This window comes from Bombus pascuorum, chromosome 10 (genome assembly GCF_905332965.1).
Source record: "Bombus pascuorum chromosome 10, iyBomPasc1.1, whole genome shotgun sequence".
Classification (NCBI taxonomy): Eukaryota; Metazoa; Arthropoda; class Insecta; order Hymenoptera; family Apidae; genus Bombus; species Bombus pascuorum.
In genome coordinates this window covers 11,934,887-11,948,204 of record NC_083497.1, presented here as the reverse complement: position 1 = coordinate 11,948,204, position 13,318 = coordinate 11,934,887, and the positions used below count along the sequence as shown (strand labels likewise).

Genomic DNA, 13,318 nt, shown 5'->3' with positions numbered 1-13,318 from the left:
TTGCGAATTTATACGCTTTTATTGTTCGCCTGGGTTACCCTTCACCGACCAAAATTCCTCGTTTCTACGTTTGAGTGTCTTGCAACCCGCCTTCCTCTGTCTCTTTCGTCGACGATTTTAAACGACGTTGAATTTCGTGGCTCGTTTCACGATGAAATTTCCAACGAGAAAAGATCAATGGACGAAGCTAAATGTCACGTTCGATCGCTTTCTTTGTTGCTTCTAATCCCTACGGCAGTTGCTTTAAACCTCCTGTTGATTCACAATTTGTTTAATCTTTACCGTATAAACGTGGGTCTCTCTTGTCAGAGTTACGGTAAAACAAATGTCCTTTCCATCGAGAGTACGAGTAAGAGAAATCTGCACGGTGCGTGGTCATACTGGTCGCAGATTGTGCAATGCGAGCAGAACAAGCTGGCAATTATACATCTCGTATCGAATAGTAAATCCCTTTCCGTTTACGCGAGCAACCATAAAACGCGCAAAGGTTGAACTTGCCGCGCTAGGCGTCAGATTAGAATGGGCTTAACAGTGACTTTTGTCTCGGCAGGAAATCCAACCAGTGAATCATCGTGTCACCTGGCTGCTATAAATGTCTACCTATTTATAGGATGAAAAGAAAACCGACGTTCTTGGGGAACGTTGGTTCTCTGTATGGAAAAAACTCGGACTCACCGAGTGTGACACTTTATCCACCATTTTCCGTATGTGAATGGTATCTGTTATCTGTGACTAGCAGTAGCTGGTAGTAGGTGTTACAATACCTATTCGTTTCATTTACTGGAAAACTCTGGTAAATTTTAAGAATTTCTATTTAGCCATTTATTTAAACTCCTGCGGGTATCATCCTTTTGTATTATCCTGTCTTTCGCTTGTGGCGTGCATTTACATGAAATATCGGTAGGCGTGCCAATACTCGTACGTAAAAATATGAGTATCAATGATTTGAACGAGTGATTTATTTCGCATGTTATTAAAATTAATACAATGACAGAGAAATATTTACAGAAGATCTTAATAGCATCTACATGCGCTATACTTCTCATCGTAATTGATCTCGAAATTAATAACATTACAATAATAGTGTAATAATAATAATAGTAATAATAATAGCAATAGTAATAATAATAATATTAATAATAATAATTGTAATGATAATAATAATAATAATAATAATAATAATAATAATAATAATAATGATAAATCGATTAGATCGGAGAACAGGGCGCGCCCGAGTGAAAGGGCAGAGAAACGGCACCCCTTCTGCGAGGGCCAACGATCGGACTAAACAGCCACGAGAATAAAACGCGACACGCGGGATAATTAAATACGATATCGGACAGAAAAGTAGACGGAAATAAATAATAACGCATTGGCCCCGAGAAATAGCAAACCGGCTCGCTTCGGATGCACGCCCTTTTTCTCTATCATCGTAGCAAAACTATATTACAGGTCTCTATGATTTTCTTTGATTCTCAGAGGCAATCGTGAAATCACGCAACACGCACTCTCACGTTCTTTCATTTGCTCATTATGTTCATACTCTACGACAAGATATTGTATTCGTGTCAGACGTCAGATATTCCCTGTGTGTCTCGTGTCGTGCGTTCGCGTATCTCGATAGTGTGCGTCTCGGAACTTCAAAGGACGAACGCCTCACACCGCGATAATAATTAGACTACGGATATTTATACAAATTCATAACTTTACGAAGAGATCGAGAATGCTGGGATCGTAGCAGAGATTTGTCTTGTTCGTTAAATATTATACAACAATTACGATATATTGGTGGTTGTTTCTTTTTCTAATAAAAATTATAATTCAATACATAAAATATATGGATAACGTTTAAATATTTATTTGTAATATTTCCTATATTTCACATCTTTCGCGAATAAAATATTTTACGATCTAGGAGGAAGATATCCGAAAGTATGTACACGAAGGGGAAGCGAGAAAGACAACTGGATTAAGTGATAATTAAACTTGCTACAAATGTATAAAAATCCGCAGTCTATTAACAATATTCGCGAAGTCGGAAAAGATTCGATTCCTCGATCTACGAGGAACTCGGTTACACGAAACAACGACGCAAAGCGATTCGGTCGATCGCGATTCCAAACGTATTTTCGATTTTCTATAGGCATCATCGCTGCTGCTTCGTCGGATGGTTGTTTCGACATCGACGCGCGATTCTCGTCATTTCGATCGTGTGCTCGTCCCTCCTGCTCGAACGTTCTCGTTCCTCCATCCCTGTGTAAATGTTTCTAAAGGCACTGTACGTTGAGAATTATACCGCGATTTAAAGCGGCTAGTCAGAGGGAAACGAACGAATTCGAACAAAAGCACGAGCAACTATATGACTAGTATTTACGGAACGTTCCCTTCTACCACGGAAGTGAAAGCTCCACGAGATTTTTTTCAGCGTTCGTCCTCGTACTTCGTCTACGTAGATATGTATACATTATACATTTATGTGTTTCGTACTCGCCAACTTGCGCAGAATTGAAAAAATCTGGATTTCGCTCGACGAGAGCTATCGATCGTTTCATTTCTCGCAACGAAACTCGCCCTGGATACATATTTCAATGGCTAAAAGACTCGTTTAGTACTAACGGCAGTAGTTTCGCGATGTATCTTGAGTCGTTGAGATGCGACAGATCCTAGATGTGTAGTAGGAGAAGAAAAGAGGCAGAAGGAAAGGCTTCTTCAAACGTCAACCTGTTAACCGAAGAAGGAACTCGAAAACGTGATTTCTCCATCTAGAAATCTCCTATCCCTTTACGCGTTGTTTCATTTTACTTAAGAATAAATATATCATTCGCGTCGTTTATTATTCGAAAGATCACAGAAGAGGAACACGATCAGTTTATCTTTGTTAATTTTATCACTCTCGCGTTTTTTAATGACGTAGCGTTTTAACATGCCATGGTTCGAAAAACTGGATCATCTTCGTCGATTTTCTGATTTAAATGTCACTTTACCGACTAAACAGGAGAATTATTAAAATAAGCGGTGATTGGTTTTGAAGCACTGGTAAGACCACGTGTATATTTTACTTTTCGTTTCAGGATTCTAGGAGCATTTGGTTAAACGTAATTCAGCTAACAGGTTCATTTTTGAGTGTTGCAGCGCGATATTTAGCAGGGCAGGTCGTTGTGATACGAGGCATCAGACCGATCTCCCTCGAGAGACGATATCGATCCAACGAGAAGAATTGGAGACGCCTAAAGCTAGTCTAGGCTCTCAATTTCGATCGATCGTCGGCACGATTGATTAAATCGTCCGTACGACTAAGGCACTCTATTCAGACTGGAGAGAGATTTCTTTGACTCGTTCACCCGACTCTTCTTGGAAGCATCGATTCGTTCTCTCACCACGCTCTTCCATCGTGCACGCGTTCATTTTTCTTCCGGCGTAACGAGCCGTGTTTCCGCGGAGAGAGATACGCTACTACGAACGGGACAGACAAAAGCAGGCACTACGAGTGCGCGGTTAATGCTTGCGATCAGTCGCGTACAGTTCACTGCCTGTACACGCAGAAATATTCATACGCGAGATTCTACCCCGTGTATCTCGTACATTTCTATATCTACATGCACGCGTATGCTTCGTTCACGCTACAGGACTTAACCCATCAAGAGCCAGCGTTGCAATTTATTTTTTCTTTTCAATTTACATTATAGAATTGTATCCCAGATTGCAGATCTTTATGCAGATTCATATTTTTCTCGACAGAATGAAAAAAATGATCGCATAGATGGAGAATTGTTTTACTTTTTAAATATTCTAACGAGTACGGTATCTTGGATATTTTATATACTTTTGCCCATTGTGTGAATTCTACGTATCTTTGCATCTTTTACTCTCGAGTGTTACTGGAGTTACTATCGCGAGTGAAATTTTCTTTCGATCTTACCGTTCTGTATAATAAATAACAAAGTAATGTTATTACTTGCAACAATAGCAATCAATAACCTTTTTTATTCTTAATTCTACTTTTTAAATTCAAAAACATTAAATTTTAAAAGTAAAAACACATTTAATCCCACTTCGTTATCTTTGTCAGTATCTTTGTTTACGAAAGATGTACTCTGGTAAATTTTCACTTACGATAGCCTCTAAGAGTTCAATTTCCCATAAGAGCATAAAAATCCACAGTCCAGCGAATACGATAGCGAATACCATGAATTTAATAGATTTTTATATGTGTTACCTTTACTGTTCTATTTATTGTGCTTGGTCATTAATGGCTTAAGCGACTGGGGCACGACTTCTCTTAAACGTATACGGTAAAGGCACCCATGTTATCGGATTGAAATTTTAGCGAGATCCGTGGAACGGAGCTCCAGGTAGTTCGAGTTACTGTTATCACGACGATCTATACAGCGACTAATAATATTATGGCTAGGTTGGGCAAACTCGCCGCTCAGCATCGAGCTGCTCGCGCGCCATTTTACTTTATACACGTTCGCTGTTACTCTAGAATTCCGAACAAAGTCTGACATATGCCTGACATTTACCCAGTTGCGTAACTATCGCAAGTGTCGACCTCGCGTGAAACATTGTTGAGAGAAGAGGCGAGACAAGAGAAGACGAGACGAACCAATCTTCCACTTTCGTAACGCGAGCAACTCGATGCATCGAACGCGTAACTCGCGTTTTTCTTTTTTTCTTTTTTTTTTTTTTCTTTTTTCTATCTCACAGTTCGAAAGGACGGCCGGTCAGTCTATCGGTAATGGCAGACAACGAGCTGTCGATACGTTTCGCTTGAAACTCTTGCTGCCACCTTAAATCCAATCTACATGCAATAATTTATACAATTATTTGAGTACACGTTGTAGAAAATTTCTGTGAATTTACCATGTGTGTTATACGAGACTTTTCGAAATTTCGATAGTACTATAAAATAGAACACGAGTACTCCAATTATATTAGCAATTCGGTCACGAAAATCGTGTCTCGTCGCAGTTCTAACAAAATTTTAAAACGTATCGTATAACCGGCACATAATAAATTTGTAAAAAGATCCTAAAAGTGCTCAAATATTTCCATAAACCACCGTACCACAATCAACTAATAAGCTCTTCTTTTTACTCTTGCGTTACATACGATAAAACCCTCGAAACTCGAGTAACGTGGTCCGGTCGACCGCCGTTCTCTCGTAGAATCTCGGTCGTCCGAATTTATATACAACATGCGTCACGAGCGATCGGTACTCGCAAGTTTTCTCGTTGTAATATTTACAGTTATCCCATAGCTTTCTATTTTCTTTTCAGCGTACTTCTTCGACTATCGATATCTCGCAACGCGTTCTTGAAACTACATTTACTGTACACCGTAACGTAATATGTACAAAGGATCCTGCTGCTGTCCATCGAGGACCCAGGACTCTGAAGCTGCTCGAGAAAGTCCTTCACGGACAGATCACGCGCTTACTCGCCTACGAAGCTCCATGAACCTGAAATCGTCGAATCCGTGCTTGCACCGATTCGCATTGTACTTCGCTGTATCTGGTGTATCTGCCAGCTCTTACAGGTTCACGAATTACAACTAAGTTTCCACCCCTTTCGCGAAGAGCTTCTAACCCAGTTTTACCATGGACTGTTGGGGGCGTGGAAGCTTTGCTGAACTTCGTGTTCGACGTTTCTGAAGAAAAACGGCTGAGAGCTTTGCTCACCACTCCGTTGCACTCTCTCGGCCAAACCCTCGTATGGTGCCTCTGTTCCCATCTGTCGGAAGGCGCTTCCGCAGCGGAAAATGGGAAACTGGCTCTACCTTGACTCTTTCCATACAAGATAAAATCCAACGAATCGTCTGAATAAATACTGCTTCGGTCGCTAGAGCTGTCCGTCGATATTTCTGAAACGGAATCGCTGCCACTGTCGCTGCATTGTTGCTCTTCGCCCAGGATGAATACCGGTGTGCATTTGAACACCTCTCCGGCTGGCATCGTGTGCGTGGCTGTCGCTCTCCTTTGCGTACTGCTTGTTACGTTTGAGGAAACTGTGGTACCGGATGACGGCACTGGCTCGATTATCATGATTTCTGTGCCGGAAAATTTCTGCGCCAGAGAATCCATGTTCCTCTTAAAAGTGTCCCTGCGATCCGAGCTCAGCCCGAATCTGGTGGGTTTGGGCGACAGTTTTGATTTTGAATATATGTTCTCCGTGTGCGAGGAAATTGCTCTGTTTGCCGAAGGTTTCATTTCCATGCCCTGACAAGCGTTCACCGCTTTCTGTTTCTCCGAGTCGTTCTTGGACGTGGATGATCCTGTCGTCGTTTGGTGTTCGGCGCTCGTGGTAGATTTGGAGAACGATTTTGTTTCCTGCGATGATTTATCTTGGATGGGAGACTGGTCCAACGCTGGGCGGCTGGATAAAGATAATGATGGTTGAGGGTCGTCGAACGAGCCGAACCATGGGTGTTGCAGACATTCCGTGACGGTCAAGCGTTCGCTGGAAAAGCAACGGATTAAGATTACCAATACGAAGCGAACAAATAAGAATTCGATTAACGTTTCAAAATTTGTCGTATTTAAAAAGTATAGATTTATTAGCTTTTTATCGGGGCAACTAATCTGAGTTACAACGAAAGCATTCTCGTTGCTTTTGTATCAAAACACATACATAGTTGTAATTTCTTTTCTTTTTTTTTTCTTTTTTTTTTTTTCGATCCCACAATGTGTCCCATTCTGTACAAACCATGGCGATTTCACGAATGGTCGCCATTTCCGGCACAAGTCACGGGACGTCTTGACTCCGGTAACAGGCCTCCTCTACGTAGTTGCGTAACGCGCGTTTCGTAGGGATGGAAAGGGAACGAAAACGACGCATATACATTCGACGATAAAACACACACGCTGGCAACGAGATAAGCCAACTTTCGCGTTGGAAGGGCGCGGATATTCCGGATGGAGACTTCCTTTCAGCTGTCCGACTGGTCGACGATAAGGAAATCTACGAGTTTTTCAGCGGAACTCGTTCGATGTGCCAACGTCCTTCTTCCCGTTTCGAAGAAAGTCGTCTCGATGGAATGTCGATCGTTTTGCTTCCACGTACGCGCGGATTCAGGAAGCCGAATGATCGAGTTTAAAGACTTTCGTCGTAGCTTCTAAACCTACAACGTCTCCTACACGATCAGATTTACCTCGAGGCATAACTTTGCGCGAGATCTCGCGAGAGACGAACTGGGTATCGCGATACCTACCAACAACTACGAGTTTCGAGGCAGCGAAGTTTCCTTTTAACATTCTATACAGTTCCTCGCGAAAATACCTATACGAACACTTGTACAAACCCCTTACGAATATATTATGAGCGTTATAAATAGACCGCATATTTTTATGCAAATTCACTCTTTTATGAATCTGATTAAGCAAACAGAATCTAAATAGAAATTGATGTCATCCATTGAACATCGTATTAAATATTGCATTATCGTACATTGCGTGGACTTGTGCAATTTCAAATTTCCTAACGCATACGAACTCGCAGTCTAGTTATAACGAGATTCGACTATCACGGCTATATTGGCATATTTTGAAACATAGTTACGGTATGTGGTCGAGAAAACTTTATGCACAAGTTTACGTTAAGTTCGTGGAAACTCGATATGACAAGTATGACCACGTTCTGACACGTTTTCTAAAATATTTCCACTAAGAATGCCTTTTTTGTACAAAAAATAACAGTTACGTATACGTGTGGTTCATTTTGCAAGTTAGGTCAGATCAAATGGGTGCCAATAGTTGTATCGACTGGATATGTATCAGTGTGGATACGTATCACGATAATTATTTCATCCGACGCGAATCTGCAGGATTGCCTCGAGGTAAATCATCGCTCAACGGCTGCTAAACTCGAGATCGTGTTATGAAAGAGACGAAGGAGTTCGCGTCTGACCTCGCGTTTATCGCTGGCGAAAAGGCGCCGGTGCCAGCGCCGCGACTTCGATGGAAGACTAAAGAGGTCGGCGGATAAGTATTATCGGAGAACGTGCTACTAAGAATTCCGGCACTGGTGAAAATAATGCCTTCGAGGAAGCGTGTCGCGCGACCTACCGAGAACGTTTACCGCTTACCGTTTACCTCGAAGCGAAAGAAGATAGGCCGCGTGGAGGCAGCGCGTGCATCTCGAGAACACTGTTAGTTAGGTCGAGTACGTTGGCATTATTTGGCTTCTAGGAACGAAAGCAATCGCGTTACGTTAGATCGCGACATTCCAACGACGATGCGCTGTCCGAGTCGACCGGTAACACGCTTTCCATCGGGGGACAGTCCAAAAAAGGCTCTGAATACCTTCGGAAGATACAGCTGGTTGACCAAGATGAAATTTGCCATGCATCAAAGAGGCGAGATGGTTCGTTTGATATATACGATCTCATTCGACTCCCTATATAAAGGATATGTCCGATTTTTATTTACAATTGCAAATTACTCGTAAATTACCTGCTGTATGAAAAATGATTCAAAGAAGATTTGGATGGTCTCGGGCAATTTGCTGTAATTATTTTTCTACAGATGGCTATAATTTTCAATGGACTGGTCCGTTGCTACTTTTTTTAAAAGTTAACGTTCCATGTTAATTATTACGGAATAAAATTACAGCGAAATAAATGGGGGATGATCATATATTTGACGAGTCAACAAACTTCATCTCGATCGATCACAGCAGCCATTCGCAGGAATATTTCCAATAAATTTGTACAGCAAGGAACAGAGATACAGATTCGCGGGAACATTCTCAAAGAATTCGAACAGCGAGAAACGGATACGTAGACGTATCTCGTTAGAATACTTACTTTGGATCCTTGACCATTAGCTTGCGCATGAGATCGCGCGCTTCCTCGGACACGTCTTCGAACAGATCGTCGGGGAAATCTAGGCGACATCGGCTGATGTTGCAGAACGTTTCCTGCTTCGTGTCTCCTCCGAACGGAGAACATCCCGTTAGCAACACGTACAACAGAACTCCGATGGACCACATGTCTGTTGCCAGGCTGATCGGCTCATAGTTCAACACTTCTGGGGCTGAAACGATGGCGAGAGACGCGACTTGAGTGTGAAACCAGGAAAGGAAGCATCGAAAGGCGCGCGACGAAGAACAGGTCGTGGGAATGCAACGGTTTGTGACGTTGCATTGTCCAACGACGGTTTCGTTCGAGTTGGCTGTGCGACCGTTAGACCCAAGTCAAAAGCGATAGCAGAGAGTAATCGTAAATGGATGCTCTTCGTCGATGATCGACGTAAAGCCACGCGTGTGGTTTTCCTGCCCGCTCAAAAAGTGGCTTATTCTGTCCAATTATGCGATAGGTCTGTTTCTCTAATGGAATTACGCGGTATGAAACGAGAGTCGCGGACTCGATTCACCGTGCGAATACTGGCTAGTGGCGACGAGAAATAGGGGAACCCGGAGTAACACGACGAATTGTTTGTAATTTCTAAATTCGAGGCTGCGTAATTCTCTTATCGGATCGAAGACAGACAAATTCAAGGTCTGCAACAGAATGAAAGACGTTATCGTACTTTAGGTTCCCCTACTTACGAGTTCAACAGACAGTGGAAAATTTCGAGCACTATCGACGATCCAGCGAGCCACGGTTTAACGCGAATTCTTTTTCCGTTGCTGAAGTCAGGATTACTCACCGACGTAATCGGGCGTGCCCAGAATCTCCCGTATGTCCGCGCCATGGCTGATGTACCGCGAGATACCAAAGTCGCAAAGCTTCACGTCACAGTCTGGGAACTCGCCGGTCAGGACCAGATTTTGAGGCTGAAAGAAACGAACGAACAAGGTTAGAACCATAATTCGCCATAATAGAAGGAAGCTGTAGTTTCACGAAGAAGTAAAATCACGCGATGAAAAAGAGAATTTTTCTCGAGGCGGACGGTGGTCTCGCGACGACCAAGGCTTTCAAGAATCTCCACAGACCGCCAACGGAGACAAAAGAGCTCGTTATTTTCTTTCGTCGTTCCGTATAATTGCTTGCAGCTCGCGGACGCTCGGAAAGAAGATGGAACGATCATATTTTATCCCGAAGCAGCCGAAGCGTCCCCGATTAACCGTACGATGCGATCTACGCCCGAGACTTCGTGCTTCTTCAACGAGAACACCGTTTCATACTTTACCCAGACGACATTTACAGCGAGAATGAATTATTTAGAGCGATCTTGTCGCTACGATTATCAACTAGCTAAGAGCGTTTGATGCCAGTGAAAGAAGGGTGCGCGAGGGAATCGCGTTCGCAGCAAAAATGGTCCGACGCACGGCACAGCGGGTGCTGGGCGAACCGAACAACATGCATCGCAGTAGTTTTTTCCATCTGTCTTATCGTGATTTCAGCGATCATTACATGCCTTGTTCGTACGCGATGTCTTAACTTAATTGAAGCTATTTGATAAACGACAATTCGACGACGCATTTGTCACGTAATCGGGATAATTAATCGTAACCACCAACGAGCTCTCGTGCTTGCTTTTCCTTTTATTTGATCGGGTGAGTGCGAGGGAAGGATACGACAGGGTTATTTCAGTCGGAAGGATATTTGAGTCAAGGTAAGTGTAATTTGCTTTGTAATTCGACAATTACGAGTAATTGTTGTGCGATGTAGGGCAATTTGTCTTTGTACACTATCGCTCGAAAGTCCGTATACTTGTTTCTTTTTCATTTTTTCTTTTTTTTTTTTTTCTTTTTTGACCAAATTACGGATAAGAGGATGGTTGTAATCATCTTGATCTTTGCGAGTCGCTACTAAACCTTGCTTCTAATTAATTTACCAGTGATATCTACATTCTGATCAAATTCGTGTAATATCAAAGTGCTCGGATACTTTTGGTAGTGTGTAAAAAGTACGAATAATGGAGTGGTAACATCTGCTCGCAGAGGGAGCACGTTGGGTTGCAGCCACTGCAGGTGTGTTTTTCCCAATGGGTACAAAAACGTAGTTACCGATCTACAGTTAAACGTTCCAATGGCTACGCACAGTGGTACTTAATTAAAAGTATCGAACAAAAGCTAATTCCCTGTACCTCGCCCGCTGACTAATCGGTGCAATTAATCGCCACGCTCGAGTATTTCACGTGGCCATTTAATAAACTCGATAATGACGCTCCTTTGGACAGCGTTTAAAAGTTGAAACCGGTGACTCCTAAAAACATAATCGTCGCTCTAGCTAGGAGTTTGAAAAGCGTATTGTCGTTGACAATATATCAACAAAGGGAGCTTTCGTTCGTCCCCTTTCGTTCTTTTCGTCTCTCTTCCTCTCCCTATCGCTCTCTCTTTTAACTAGAACCTCGGATCCTGTTTCCTTCTCTGTTGTCTCTTTCTTCGCGTACAGCAGTCAAGCGCATTGTTCGATTGTTTCGAGAGGAAAGAATTCTCTCGGAAAGAGACGGGAAAAAACGATCGAGAAAGGGGCATGAATCGCTCGGCTAGGCCGCGCCACGACCTTTCTTATCGACGATCGTTTGCATTCGCGTATCGAGCCTTTCGGTGCCCGTTCGAACCAGACGCCCACGCATCCTCTTTCGCGCCTCTATTCGCTCGCGATTCCATCGCCTACGGTTTTCAGCTCGTGAGAGAATTATTTTAGAGAAACTGATAGGCTCGTAAGAAAAACGACGAAATTTGTGTCGATGATCTTTTTAAGTGACAATGTATTCTGATAGATAAAAGCGAGACTCGCGATACGGTGGTTTGTCCGTCACTATAAATCGTCTACAAATTCGATTCGCAACATCCGTTCTACGGAATCTTTGAATTTATGACGAAGGAAAGGACTCGTTGCGTTCTCTAGAAATTATTTAAACTTCTGGCAAAGAAACATTGATAGAACAAAGATAGAGAATAGCCGAACGAAAACGGGGAATTTTCGTTACATCAACTTTTCGATCCATCGGCTACTCTGCATGAACTTTAACACTGAGAAATGTCTCGGAGACGAGTCGCCAGAGCAAGGACAGCGAATCGACACCTGCGGAGAGACTCTCGTAACGCGTAGCGTGACAGAGACGTTTAAGGAAAAGCTTTTTCTTTCCGCTGCGATGTTCTAAACATTACCGTCGCGAGTCTTCGTCAACGTTCTACGAAACAGTGCCTGTCGCGACCAACAGCGTATAGAAGCGATTTCAAAAGTCCTCGATCGTCTCGCTTCGTGGAATACCACGTCGGTTAGAATATTCCTCCTCGCTCCTGCAGCGATTCACCTTCGAAGCTTCGATCGAGAAGTAAGATAGACGAAGAAAATTGGTAAAACACGCGAGGGGGGACGAGAAGACCAAGAAGGAACGATGGCGTGCACGCTCGTTCCGCTCGAGGATTCAGTTTGCGCGTTACGTTTCGTTATACCGAGTTACGAGTTGAACGTGACCGGACTGCGTCGCACGATGCTTGAAAAGTGCTCCTGTAAAGTCGAGGTCGTGGGACGTTTTGTTCGTGTGGCCCCTTTTGCTTTCGACACTCGTCCACTTCGTCCACTGAGTCCTATCAATGCGTTTTACTCTGCAGCTTCTCGTTTCTTGCTTCTTCATATCGTTCGCGCTCGAGGTTGCTCTTTAACGCTTTATATCGTGAAACCTTACAATACCATCGTCGCAAAAACGTCGCTGACACTTAGAACCCTCGTATTAATCGCAATTACTATGCATTTGGATTCTACGTTTGCATCAGCCACGTCCAGATAAATCCAAAAAATATTTATCTTTGGTATACGCGTTATTCGAACAATTTTCACGTATCTCGTACCTGTATTGTATCGTATCTACTAATGTTCGCGACAGTACCTGCGGAAAATGGTTCTTCGCGGACACCGATGGAAACACAGCTTTAGAACGAGACGAACGCTCTATCCAGAGCGGATCATTCGGAGAGAGAGAATCTGGCAAGTGTGTTTGGCAACGGACTCGTCCGAGTCCCGGAAGTCGTTCAATAAGGAACAAAGACATTTCCATAATTAGCCATTACGAAGTTCCTGCGTCATTCGAGTTTCGCGAACGTTCCTCGCCGTAACCGATGTAGGCGTCGCGATCGATTACCACGAATATTATTAACAAGCGCGTATTCTCCTTGGCAAATAGGATAATCGCTTCTTGATCGTTTCCTCGTCGAATCGAAGAACGGTCTGGATCGAGCCAGTTTAAATCATACGGATATTCCATCTCTGATTCGACCAATGAATGCTCGTTTACGGCGTCCGTTTCTAAATTTTACGAGAACGAGAGAGGTGCGGTCGCTCGCTCGCTCGCTCGGTTCAAAACGCCACGTTACGTGCGATGTATCGATCGAGCGTGTCTAGGAAAGTGTAACAGGTGAGCCGGTTC

At 43.2% G+C, this 13,318-nt stretch overlaps 1 protein-coding gene and 1 long non-coding RNA gene across 2 annotated transcripts in view; one reads left to right on the top strand and one right to left on the bottom strand.

The window, feature by feature from the left end:
* LOC132911533 (uncharacterized) overlaps positions 1–13,318 on the top strand; it is a 245,660-nt gene that overhangs the window by 62,103 nt on the left and 170,239 nt on the right. The gene's annotated exons all lie outside the window — the stretch shown is intronic.
* The window catches only part of LOC132911502 (serine/threonine-protein kinase 17B-like), a 62,511-nt gene continuing 52,164 nt past the window's right edge, over positions 2,972–13,318 (bottom strand). Inside the window, exons 4-6 of the mRNA XM_060968176.1 lie at positions 9,647–9,773; positions 8,803–9,031; positions 2,972–6,458 (exon numbers count right to left, since the gene is read on the bottom strand). Coding sequence (XP_060824159.1) covers positions 5,444–6,458; positions 8,803–9,031; positions 9,647–9,773 — 1,371 coding nt within the window. The 3' untranslated portion in view covers positions 2,972–5,443. The remainder of the gene's footprint in view (positions 6,459–8,802; positions 9,032–9,646; positions 9,774–13,318) is intronic.